Source organism: Hippopotamus amphibius, chromosome 10, assembly GCF_030028045.1.
Source record: "Hippopotamus amphibius kiboko isolate mHipAmp2 chromosome 10, mHipAmp2.hap2, whole genome shotgun sequence".
NCBI classification, from domain to species: domain Eukaryota; kingdom Metazoa; phylum Chordata; class Mammalia; order Artiodactyla; family Hippopotamidae; genus Hippopotamus; species Hippopotamus amphibius.
In genome coordinates this window covers 6,199,524-6,211,646 of record NC_080195.1, presented here as the reverse complement: position 1 = coordinate 6,211,646, position 12,123 = coordinate 6,199,524, and the positions used below count along the sequence as shown (strand labels likewise).

Genomic DNA, 12,123 nt, shown 5'->3' with positions numbered 1-12,123 from the left:
CCGGCGGGCGGGACGCGCCGACCGGGAGAGACGGGGCCCGGCGCGCGGGCCCACCCCCCGCGCGACCGCCACCAATCAGCGACCAGCAGGGCAGGGGAGGGGCTTCGCCGCGAAAGGCCCGCCTCTTCGGCGCTCGCTTCCGCTCGTCGGGCGCCAGGCTCACCCGGCTTCCTCTCTCCGCCCTTCCGTCAGGTGGGCCTGGGCCGCGGCTTCGTGGGTGCTTGGGTTCCGTTCGTTCGCGCGTAAACCCGGCAGCGGGGCGAGGTGGTTTGGTGTGTGTCCTGACGTGGCAGGAGAGCAGCGCTTTACAAAGCGCGGAGTCTTCCCCTTTGTCAAAACTGGTGAAAGTTACAACTTCAGCTTTTTGGGAGGGCGTGGGGGCCTTCACTTTACTTTGACGGCCCACCTTAGACCACTTTCTGTTACCGCTCTGCCCTCCCACGGCCGCTAAGCTGTTTTAGATGAGGATGCTCCCGGTTTTACGTAGTCGCCTTTCAACAGGTGTATCGGGTAACTGAAAGGATGACCTCACTGGGCTCTTAGGAGCAAAGGAGGTGATGGCTGTGGAATTGCTACGCCACACAAAGTATAATTTAAATTGTTACTTACCGGGAGTATTTAATATGTATCATATATAAATAAAGAAAATACACAGTATAAAATATATAAATGTATAGTTTAAAATGAGCAAGCCATCGATACATAATGGCCCTGAGGGGTGGTGGGGTTCAGACAGTGCCCTGAGCTTAAATAAACTGTCTGCAACACCTTTGTTCCTTTTGCAGCTTGGTTTTTGTGTTTGGTTTTTGTTTTTTTGTTTTTGTTTGTGGGTTGTTTTTTTTTTTAATTATAAAAATGGGATTCAGAGGGCCCAGTAATCCGCTGAACTTAATTATTTTTTAAATTTTGTGTCCATAAACCAAAAGAGTCTAAGAATACGTCAGATATCTGCAAACCCGAAAATGAGGGTCTCCCCTGATGCTGGCTTGTGTGGTCTGTTGTTGAGCCCTTGCTTCTTTGCATTATCCATTAATCACTCGATTTTCATACAGCGGTACAGTTAGAATTATTACTAAGTGCCTAGTATGCCAGGTACAGTTCTAGGCTGTGAGAATACAGGGCTAATAAGACAAAGTCCCTGCTGAACTGGAGTAGAGCCAGGTAATGAAAAATGGATAAACTATGAACTAAGGAGAGATCCTTAATTGAGTTTAAGCCCTAAATTTTTATCTTCCAGGCAGCCACACGTTATTCAATAAAGCAATGATTTGTTGACTGTCTACTGTGTTACACATAATACAGAGATGTGTACTATTTGCTTTCTGCCCTCCTGAAGTTTATAATTTAGTAGAATTAACAAAATAAAAATAAAGAAATTTGAAGCATAAAGGAAGTTTCAAAATGCTGTGGGTTTCAAAGGAGGAAGAAATCACATCTGTGGTCATGTGAAACAGCACTATCTGTAAAATACTTAGCACAGTGTGTAAGCAACACAATTAGGTATTCTTATTATAGGATGACTTAGAGAAAGGATGCTTGTTGTTACAGGTGTTGATGTCCAAGGAGAGTATTCTAAAAGATACTGGACTGCAAGTACGGGTTTATCTAAGAGATACCCAGTCGTCTGGTCCAGCTCAACAAACGTATGTATAAAGCATTAGGTGGAAAGGAGTCTGGAAAGGTATATTAAGGGCTTATTGTAGAAAACCTGGCCAAGGATTTGGGATCTTATATCACAGTAGATTACATGTTAAACGAGTGGCATCGCTGAACTGACAGCCATTTATAAGTTATATATAAAGAGTAAGTGATGAGGTTGACCACAGTGGGACAAAAAAAGGAAGACCGATCGGGACATTTCAGAGACAAAAATCTATGATTTAGCAATTGCTTAGATAGGGGTGTGTGCAAAATATGATGGAAAGTAGATTGTGAGAGCACAAATGAAATTAATATTAATATTATTATTATGACATCATGGCTGAACTGGAGTGACTGAGAGTTCCAAAAACATACGTAAGTCCACAATAGGAGCAGAATAGGGATGAGGTGGCGAATTCTCTTATTCTGTTATAATTCTCCCAGTGTTTCTTTGGATTGTAGAGATATTAATCATATCATGTATATCAGAGAACACTTTACCTTTTCCTTTTCAATTTTTAAATTTCTAGTTGTTTTCTGTTGTCCATCACAGTAGCTAATATTTCTAACAAAATCCTCAGTAGTGGAGATAATTGGCATCCTTTCATTTCTCCAGCAAGTAAGATAGTGGCTTTCTGTTGTAAGTGGTGTGAGTGTGTGTTTGTGTGTGTGCGTGTATCATATTGATATCAAGGAAATATCCATTAATTCCTTTTTTAATGAGTTTTTTTTGTTTAACATGACTGAGTGTTGAATTATTTTCAGATATGTTTTCTGTACCTTTTGGTGTGATCGTGTGATTTTTCTCTCTAGCTATGCTATAGACAGAATGTTTGTGACCACGCCTCCCCCAAATTCTTGTGCTGAAATCCTAACTCCCAATGTGATGGTATTAAGAGATGGGACCTCCAGTAGGTGATCAGGTGGTGAGGGTGGAGCCCTCGTGAATAGGATGAGTGCCCTTCTAAAAGAGCCCCCAGAGAAGTCCCTTACCCCTTCCTTCATGTGGGGACACAATGAGAAGACTGCAGGTCTGTGAACGAGGAAGCCGGCTCACAGCAGACACCGAATGCACTGGCACCATGATCTTGGACTTCTGAGCCTCCAGAACTGTGGGAAATGAATTTCTGTTGTTTATAAGCCATCCATTCTATGCTATGTAGTTTGTTATTGCGGCCAGAACAAACTAAGACACACTAATGTGATGTGTTATGGAATGGATTTCCTGATATTGAACCACTGAGCATTCTTGGAGTAAAATCTACTTGGTCACGATGAATTAATTTTTAATATGCTCTTGGGCTTTCTTTTGTGATTGTAAGTTTTTGCCATAAATATCCATAAGTGAAAGTAATCTGTGTTTTTCTTTTTTTGGTTGTTATATTATACTCAGAAAATGAATTTGTATGCTTTCCTTGTTTTTCTATACATTAAGATATTTAAGTGGCATTTAGATTATCTGATCTTTAAAAATTGGGTAGAAATTACCTTGAGATGCTACTCTTCTATTTTGATGGTTATTAATTATTCATTGTAGTTACCTACATGTGTGCTTTCTCCCTTTTTTATTACTTTAGTGTTTTCCTTTATTATTTTTTCAAAGAACTATCTTTTACATTCCCTAATTAATTCTACAGTTCTTTGTTTTCTTCTTCATTAAGTTTTGTTTCTAACATCATAATTGTTTCCATTCCGCTTTTCCTTGGTTTGCTAGCACTAAGGATTAGATATTTAATTGATATATTTTCATTTTTATTGCTATGATAACCACTTTAGCTGCATCCTAAAATTTTTGATAAGCTGTGTTTAAACTTTGTATTTCTCTTTCAAGGAGTAGCTTGTGTGTGTGTGTGTGTGTGCGCGCGCGTGCGCGCACACGTGAGCTAAACTCCCAGGAGGAAGGGCCTTTTTCCTTTTGATTGTTTTAAATTGATGTCTGATTTTATTTCACAAATGGAAATAAATGAGAGAATGTTGTTTCTACTCTTTGGATTACTGAGATCTTCTTTGTGGCCTAAAATATCGCTTTTGTGAATATTCAATGTGTGCTTGAAAAGGTTATGTATTTTCTATTAATCGTATACAGAACTTGATAGATATCTGAGATCTATCTTATTATGTTATCTATGTCTTTTATATCCTTATTATTTTTTATCTTTATTTTCTTGAATTGAAAGAGTTGTGTTAAAGTCCCCAGATTATTGTGTTTTTGTCTTTTTCCTCTCATCTTTATATTTTGTGCTTTATAAAATTTAAGTAGTATTATCTCTTCATTTTGAATGGTAGTCTTCAACATCATAAAGCATTCTTCTTTTATTGCTTTTTGATCTGAATTCTAGCTTGTCAAATGCCGAGATTGCACAGAAGGAATATGAGGCTGTTATTCATCTAAAATAATACTGTAGACCTCAATTAAGGGTAAGTGCTTTTTGACTAACTGTCTTCTCTTCTTTGATAATTTCTACTGAGAATCTGGTGGCGGTAATGAGAGGAACAGTTTTAGTGCTTTGTCAGCACGTGAACAAATAGGGAGTAGTCGATCGGGGAAGACATACTTAGTCATATTTTCCAAGAGTAGGAAGCACCCTAGGATAAAGGTAAAGTTTCCATCTTCTTATTTGCAAATAATTACTCTTCTATAACACTGAGCCAAGAACAAGGAAGAGGAGTAACTTAGCGAATACTTTAGATAAAGCTGTGTGCACATGGACAGTTAGGCTGTGGAAAAAGTAGATAATTCTAAAAAGACAGCACTGCAATCACATATGCTGTTGTTCAGGATGTGTAAAGTGTCCCAGAAGCACCAAGCCACCCAGAGAAATTGCTGCAGTGGAGTATGTTATAGGTCTGACCCATTGAGGACTCCAATTAGGACTATTTTTCATAAAGAGACTGTAAATTATAGTGTCCATCATGGAGAGTCATACATTTTTCCTTCCCATTCAGTGTCCAGGACAGAGCCTTGTACATAGTAGATGCTCAAAAAATTCTAGTCGAATTGAAGCGCCCTGAATCCATAAACTATATTTCTGAAGAAGCTTTCACAGAAAAACATACATCATACACAAATAACAAGCATTTAAAATACAAATTGGTAAAGTTGTATAAAGTGCAAGGCTAACTTGGATATGAAGGCCGAGGACAAATTGTAGAAGGCTTGAACACCAGGGTGATAAATTTGAACATCATCCAGGAGACAGTTGGAACCTTGGAGAATTTTAGGTCATTCGAATGTAAAGACCATGGTGTCTCTAGGTAGATAAGTAATTTCTTAGGGAAGAATGAGAGTGCCAGCGGGAGATCAGGTGAGAGACTGTCACAGTAGTTCAGACATGAGATGACGGGCATGTGAATCAAGGTGCTGGCAGTGCAGATGGAGGGAGGAGCAGGTACATCTGTGAATTTCCCTGTAATTTCATCCATAGGCTCTAGTTTTTTACAACACTGAGAGTGTTTCCAAGGACCCTTGGAAATATCCGTATCACGTCATTCAGCCCAAATCCCAATCCTGGCACCAATTGACTGGCATTTCATGGATGGAATTTCATGAATGAAGGCAGGAGATGTGAGACTCGTGGGTCAGAGACTAAGGACTTTGCTCCTTGTGGCACAGCAAGCAGCAGGAGCATCATGTTTGAGGTGGTTCTTCTTGGCCTCTGGGTCCCTCAGGGGTGATGCTGAGGGTCCGGACGTCTGCTCTGAGACCATTATTTGCATTTTTGCTGAGGAATGTTAAGCTTGAGGAACCTACCCATTTATAGCAAGCAGTAAGCAAGGAGACCACCTCCTTCCTCAGCATTGCCCACTGCAAATACAACCCTGGGAAATGGCCTGAGTGAAGAGAAGTCAGGGCTTTGCATAGTTGGCATACCCTGCAGAACATGTACGAACACAAGAAGTTCAAAGAAGACTTCTCTCCCGGTGCATGGATTCCAAACGTTGTATGTGTTTAAAATTGTGATAAATAACAAAGCAGCTTCAAAACAGTTGTGCCCATTTACACTGTCAGACACAGTTAACAACCATGGAGGTTTGTGTTTTATGCTGAGCTGATTGCCAGTTTGCATTTCTGAATGTAAGGTGACATATGAAATATGCCTATTGCTCATCAGTACTTCCCGTGAATTGCCTCTCCAGGATCCTCAGCACCCTGGCTCTTATGAAATGCCATCTGCCACTTCCTTGATTTGTCCTGCTTGATTTTCAAGACCTCAGGTACTCTGAGTCCAGCCCATGTTGCCAAATGTGTCCCTCCAGCCCTCACCTGCTCCCCCAGCTCCCTGTGCCTTGGATCTGTCAGACTCCGACACCTTCACTTGTGTGCCCTTCACTTAGAACGCTCGCTCCTTCTGGTCTACCCCTCCACTTGCTTCCCATCTTTTAGGTTCCAACTCAGGCTTCCCTGCCTCCTCCAGATATTCCTGGACAAGTTCTACTTACCTAGGTCTCACTGCTCTGAACTCTTTCAGAAACTTCTTTTCATAAACCAGAATTTATAACTTAATTTTATGTTCTAATGAATTTTTATGGTTATATCATCATCATTTATGTCACCCTTACCTCCTCCTAGGTTTGATTATGTGGAACTATGACTTCTTTTATTTCCTACATAGAGCTTCTCGGAGTACAGATTATCATGTGTGTGTTTAACCAACAAATAGCTTCAAAGCTGTTTTTTTCAAGATACTTATTTGGTTAATAAAAGATCTATAATTACTCAAGACTATGAAATAGACCATGCCAATCTTATAATTACTTCTAGCAGTTCTATTTCTATGCATTTCTTTAAAGAGATAAAACTGGAAAAATAAAACAGTTAAGCAGAAGAGAAACCACTTTCTGGGCATTTGAGGGGACATAGGGCTATGTAATTAAAAAACAAAAACAAAAAAACTTGTTGCTTTCAGGTCATTTTATTTCTGTTAAAGTTTTCCCAAGCGTGACTCCTATGGCACTAAGGAAATTTAAGAATATATTTCAATTTTGGTTACAGTATATACGTTTATTTTCCTTTCTACTTACATTGCATTACTTACCTCTTCAGCCCAGGCCCTTCGAATGAAGCAAATGTTTCCGCTCTGGAGGCTGTGGGGCTCTTATAAAAGCTCCTTGTCAGCCACAGTCCTCTGTGGCGCTCCTCCAGGCAGCCGCTGGTGCATACTCTCGTCCTTCCGTCCCTGTCATTCTTTGCATCTCGGCTTTGCATTCTGGTTCTTCGTTCCTGTCTCAGGGCCTCCTTTCTCAGCCTTGCTTTTTGAACCCAGCCTTTTGGTCCAGTGTCTTTGGCCCACCTGTGTACGTTGACTGTTAGCCTGCATGACAGGTTAGCGCATGTGTTTGCAGCTGCCCGCTGCACGTTCCCCGGGCCAGAATAGTTCATAGAGCATCCTTGTCGGGGGGAGGGGGAGGTTAATTGGAAATTATACCAGAGACCCTTGGTTTCTGTGGATCTGTATGTCACCCTCCCAAGGAAAATGAAAAACAAGAAGCCTTTCCATATTGTCTAAACAGTCAAAGACATCCGAAAGTTACTAGGATTCTTTGGCTAGGATAGGCAATTACTACCCAACTTTCCTGCTCATGTCATCTAGACAACTTCCTCTCAGGAAAGTGAGAAGCTGCCAGTGAAGCTGTGGTGCTCTCTTAGTTGAAGAGCCTGCGCAGCTTTTCTCTCTTCTTGGCCTCCTGAGACTCACCCAGACACCCAGTGTTGCAGCTGTATCCTCCCATGCTGTGCTGGACATCTGGTCACTGGCGAACCCAGGTTCTAACTTGTATCACTGCACACACATCCCAAGGAAGCTCGTCCCTGCTGACGTAAAGGGGCCTGAGAAAGAGCTGCCAACCTCAGGCTGGCTTTGGGGCTTCAGGTCCTAGTACGGAGTTGGCCCAGTACCCTGTTGCAATGCCTGCAGACCACCAGAGCTCTGGAGTAAGTAAGATCCAGAAATTCAGACCCTGCCGGGTGAGGTTTATTACCTCTCTCTCATTTGAGTTTGCTTTAGTATAGAAAAGTTTCTAGATACCCATTAGCAAACAATGCCAGCTGCATCTGGGATGGATATAAACGGGGAAGATAATATGGGAACTGTGTGGAAGGGTTAACACAATAGGCCTGAGACTGCTGTCCTTAGAAGTACCTGGTTGCAGGGTTGGCCCTTGGCTGGCATTTGGGAACGTGGCTGGTAAACAGTTCCCTGCACTGATATAAAACTTCCCCTAAATGGTAAAAGTGGCTCACTGCCCCTAAACTGAAGGTAAAATCAGTGTGGTTCATGCCGCACCTGCTTTCCTTCTGAGAGTCTGGAATACTGGTGCATGCTAGGCGGAGGGTGACTTCATGACCGTCCCCACGTTACAACCCTGGGCGCTGAGTCTGTTGCTTCCGTGGTGGACAGCACAGCACGTGTGGTCACCAACCCCCGCTGGACGAACAGAGCACATCCTGTGTGACTCCACGGGGAGGGGCCCTGGACGGCTGTGCCTCGTTTCCCCCAGTTGGCTTCCCGGCACAGCTGCCCTTGCCTGATTGTGTGCTGTCATCCTTTCACCGTCATAAACCTTGCCTGTGAGCATGACTGGATACTGAGTTCTGTGAGTCCTGGAGAAGCACCGAACCTGAGGTGGGCTCGGGGACCCTGCCACAAGGACTGTCTCCCATTTCATAAGTCTTCATGTTTAGAAAGTCCTTGAGAATTTCTACCAAATGCAGGGACGCTTGGCCCCACTCTGTTGTGTAAGGGGAGCTGTTTGTTTTGTACCCTGAGCTCTGCACATGCGCTCCGTCTTCTGTGCCGGCGCCAAGCGGCCCACACACTTGACCTACTGCACCTGGCCTCAGTTCCTTGCCTTCGCCTCTGCTCCTGGTGCCTGCATCGGGCCCTGCATGTCATGTCCACTCATGTGGACACATTTGCCTGGGTTCTTGATCTTGAATTACCGGCTCACTCCTGATTTTCACAGTCTTCTGCCTCCACACACGTCCACGGCATTGGGTGGAGATGCTTTCACTGCTCCTTCTTGAACACCGAGCCACTCAGTGGCCTCGTCAGCTCATCTGACTCCCTGCAAGAGGAAGGAATCAGGCAAAACCCATAATTCCAGCCAAGTTCATCGTTCTTCGTGTGGACCCATTAGCCCCTTCGTGCTCCTTGTTTATGTATGTAAAGCTGAAAAGAATTCAAAATCAATGTATGACAGAGAAGGTTAGAAAACTCAGAGTAATACCTAAAATTGCTGTTTTTTTCTGAGATTTTTTTAGCTACCAAGAATACCTTAGAAAGTTAAAAATCCATGTGCAACTCTTATTATTCTGTCCTAGTACCTTACAAAAAAGGATTAAGGAAATATTTGAATTCTTCACATCCTTACGTTGAAAGGTCTATTCTGAAGAGAAAAAATTGTTTCAAGACAATTTATTAGATTTTAGCTTCTGGGTGCTGGAGTATGTTCAGATTTTTTGCACTATTACACTTCTATGTATCCTTATACTGGAAGGAAGTAAAAAAAAATCCATTCATGTGGAATGTGAATATACTACTAAAACTGAAATTCATGAAGCGCAAATTCTGCTACTGTGGTTTAATCATGAGTCATATTGCAAGAGTCAGTCATAAGTGTATGATATTCTAGGAGCAGGTGGGGAAGCAAAGAACTTGTAACCTGTCATAAGATCTGTTGTTACCAGATGCTGACAAATTGTTCTTGCCATGTGCACTGACTTTACCATATTGGCGGGCAAGACCACAGTTGTGGTTCAGGTGACAGCATATGAGATTGGAGTTGTACTTGAACCCTTTGGGTGTCTTTCTGCCCTTGCTGATTTGTATAAGACACGTTTCGCTATAAGTTACCATATTTAGCAGTTGGCAATTTTTGTGACACCCTTCCTGGGAAAGATCCCAAGTGATTCTTGACACCAGGTGATCCTTGACACCACGATCCCTAAAAGAAAGCAGTGAATAGATCCTGTCTTCCTTGTTTTCTCAAACAAATATAAAGAGAAAGCAAAGCTTCCGTCCATCTACAAACTACACATCTTCACTTTCTATCTTCACTGAGCCTTTGGATATAGATGCAGGTGCAGAGAGGGACCCACATGACACTTGTACTTCTCTTTGGTTCAGAGGCTCACAGTGAACTTCTAATTCTTCTACCAAGCCTAGAATCAATGTTTTTAAGAAGAATTATTTCTTATGCGTGTAACACCTTTGAAAAGTTTTTTAAAGGTTTAGGGAGAGAGTTGCTGGAATAAAACGTGGATGATGGATATCTGGGAATATGTCTTGATCATTTACATTAATTCTTAATGAAATAATTTTTGGTAAGTCTTCTTCCTGAAGTTGGGTTTTCTAGCCGCATAACCTTGATGTATTGCCTGTCCTCACTGGGCTCGATTCTCTGACACTAAAAGAAGCTTCGCAAAGTGGTACCCATGTTTGCCCAGAACTGTTCCGGTTTAACCGTGTCGTACTGGAATATTTGTGATAGCATTTCATTTGCAAAAATGTCTTGGTTTATAATAAGTTCTAAGATTATGCTAAAAATACAGCCCATGCTAAAGAATTTAGACTTTCTCCTAGTGCTCTCTTCGGCAGCATATATACTAAAATTGGACTTTAGTCAAAACACAGTGGGATGAGGTCTTTTTCCTTGTTTTGTGTTAGTGCAGACATCAGATTTCTGCAGTCGCCTCACACTTTATCTTCCACCTACTCCCTTGTTTGTTCTCCTGCGTCAGGCTAGAAAATTTTTCCTGAATTGTTCCCAAGGTCGTCTAGCCTCAAGGAACAGATAAAAGCCCATTTCTGCCCTTTCTGGGCCACTTGACATTTCTGCAAGATTACTTCTCTCTGCCTGGATTTCTAATCCTGCGATTCAATTTTTGTATAAGCAATCTTGCTATGATGTTATAAACCACATCTCTATGTTTTAAATATTCTTGCTTATGGCACTTCTTTTCACACATTTTCTAACTTATTTTGACTGATCTCATAGCCATCCAGTCTGCTGAAAATTATTCTGCTGTCTGCTTTCTGATTGTGGGCAGGTTATTGTACCTTTCCTTTGTGAAATGGAGCTGTTAACACCTCTACTTCATAGGAATTGTATTAGTCTAGGGCTTCATAGGGTAGTCTATTAGTCTAGGGCTGCCATAACCAAATACTACAGACTCACTGGCTTCAACAACAGAAATGTATTTTCTCACAGTCTTGGAAGCTTTAAGTCCAAGATCAGCGTGTGGTCAGGGTTGGTTTCTGGGGAGGCCTCTCTTCCTGGCTTGTAGGTGGCCACCTTCTTGCTGTGTCCTCACATGGCCTGTCCCTGTATGCTCACAGAGAGAGACCTCGCGTGTCTGTTCCTCTCCTTATAAGGATACCAGTCTGACTGGATTAAGGCCCTACCCTTATGACCTCACTTAATCTTTATTACTTCCTTATAGGGCTTCAACATATGATTTTTGAGGGGAGACAATTCAGTTCATAACAGGAGTTTTATGAGTAATAAATGGGATATCACATGAAAAGATACTTGGAATAGAGTTTCACGTTCTATGTTTTGATAATTTTAGGGTATATTGAATATATTTCTATATTCTAAATTAATATTGTAGTGCTCAATAAATGTTATCTGCTACTATTATGGTTATTATTTGTTTTTGTTCTTGTTGGTCCCTAAGGCTTAGCTTTTTTATTTCATCCCTTCCTTCCTTTCTAAGTCAATCTATAGATCCAGGCTCTTAGCCATTGGGTCGATCATGTACCAAACAGACTTGAATGAGTCATTCTTCATCAGAATCAGTGATTCTCATATGTAAAATCGGAACCTGCTGTTTATACTGTCTACAGGAAAACAAAAACTTGGAATATGTGGTAGCTGCTTCAGTCAACCAGGGCGGAGTGGGGTGGTATCATATACGAAATTAATTGGGAAGAAAACGATATCTTTGACACAAGTCATACTAAGTGTTACCTGAAAGAATAATTCAGTACAAGCAGTGATAACACTCATGGTTCTTGTCATGCTCTGTTGACTCAGAAAAGGAAAAGGGCTTAACTTTTAGTGGCTTCCGTACAGCTGATAGGATTATGATATATGCAGTCTTGCTGTTTTATTATCAACTGTATTCATCTTATCCATCATCAGTGGGTTGTAAATAGTAACTGCAGTTGTAATGTAGTTAAATGCTCTGTTAATTCTCCATCACGTGTGCCACAGAGCCCCTCCAAGTGCTAGACCAGATAGTCTTGTGTCTTGTCCTGCGAAGTATCAGAACCAAGGTAGCCCAGATCAGCGGTTCCCAAATGTTGCTTCCTGAATTGGTTGCAAAAGAATCATCTGAGATATTTGTTTAGATAAAGCTCACTGGGCCCCACTGAATCATATTTCTGAGGATGTGTCCTTAGTCAGACTCGTTGCAAGAGCCCTGGCTTTCCAAGCACTGAAGCTCATGAACAGCAGCGTGTGCAGTCAGGTGCACCC

At 41.8% G+C, this 12,123-nt stretch overlaps 1 protein-coding gene across 2 annotated transcripts in view; it reads left to right on the top strand.

Annotated features, from left to right (window-relative positions):
- Positions 1 to 63: 63 nt before the first annotated feature.
- Positions 64 to 12,123, top strand: part of ASB5 (ankyrin repeat and SOCS box containing 5) — an 88,435-nt gene continuing 76,375 nt past the window's right edge. The window contains exons 1-2 of one of the 2 annotated variants that reach the window (XM_057696145.1): positions 64 to 192; positions 1,549 to 1,643. In XM_057696145.1, the coding sequence (XP_057552128.1) occupies positions 1,555 to 1,643 (89 nt within the window). In that variant the 5' untranslated portion in view covers positions 64 to 192; positions 1,549 to 1,554. Of the gene's footprint in view, positions 193 to 1,548; positions 1,644 to 4,007; positions 4,060 to 12,123 lie in introns of those variants that run through there. The other variant, XM_057696146.1, reaches the window with a different exon arrangement.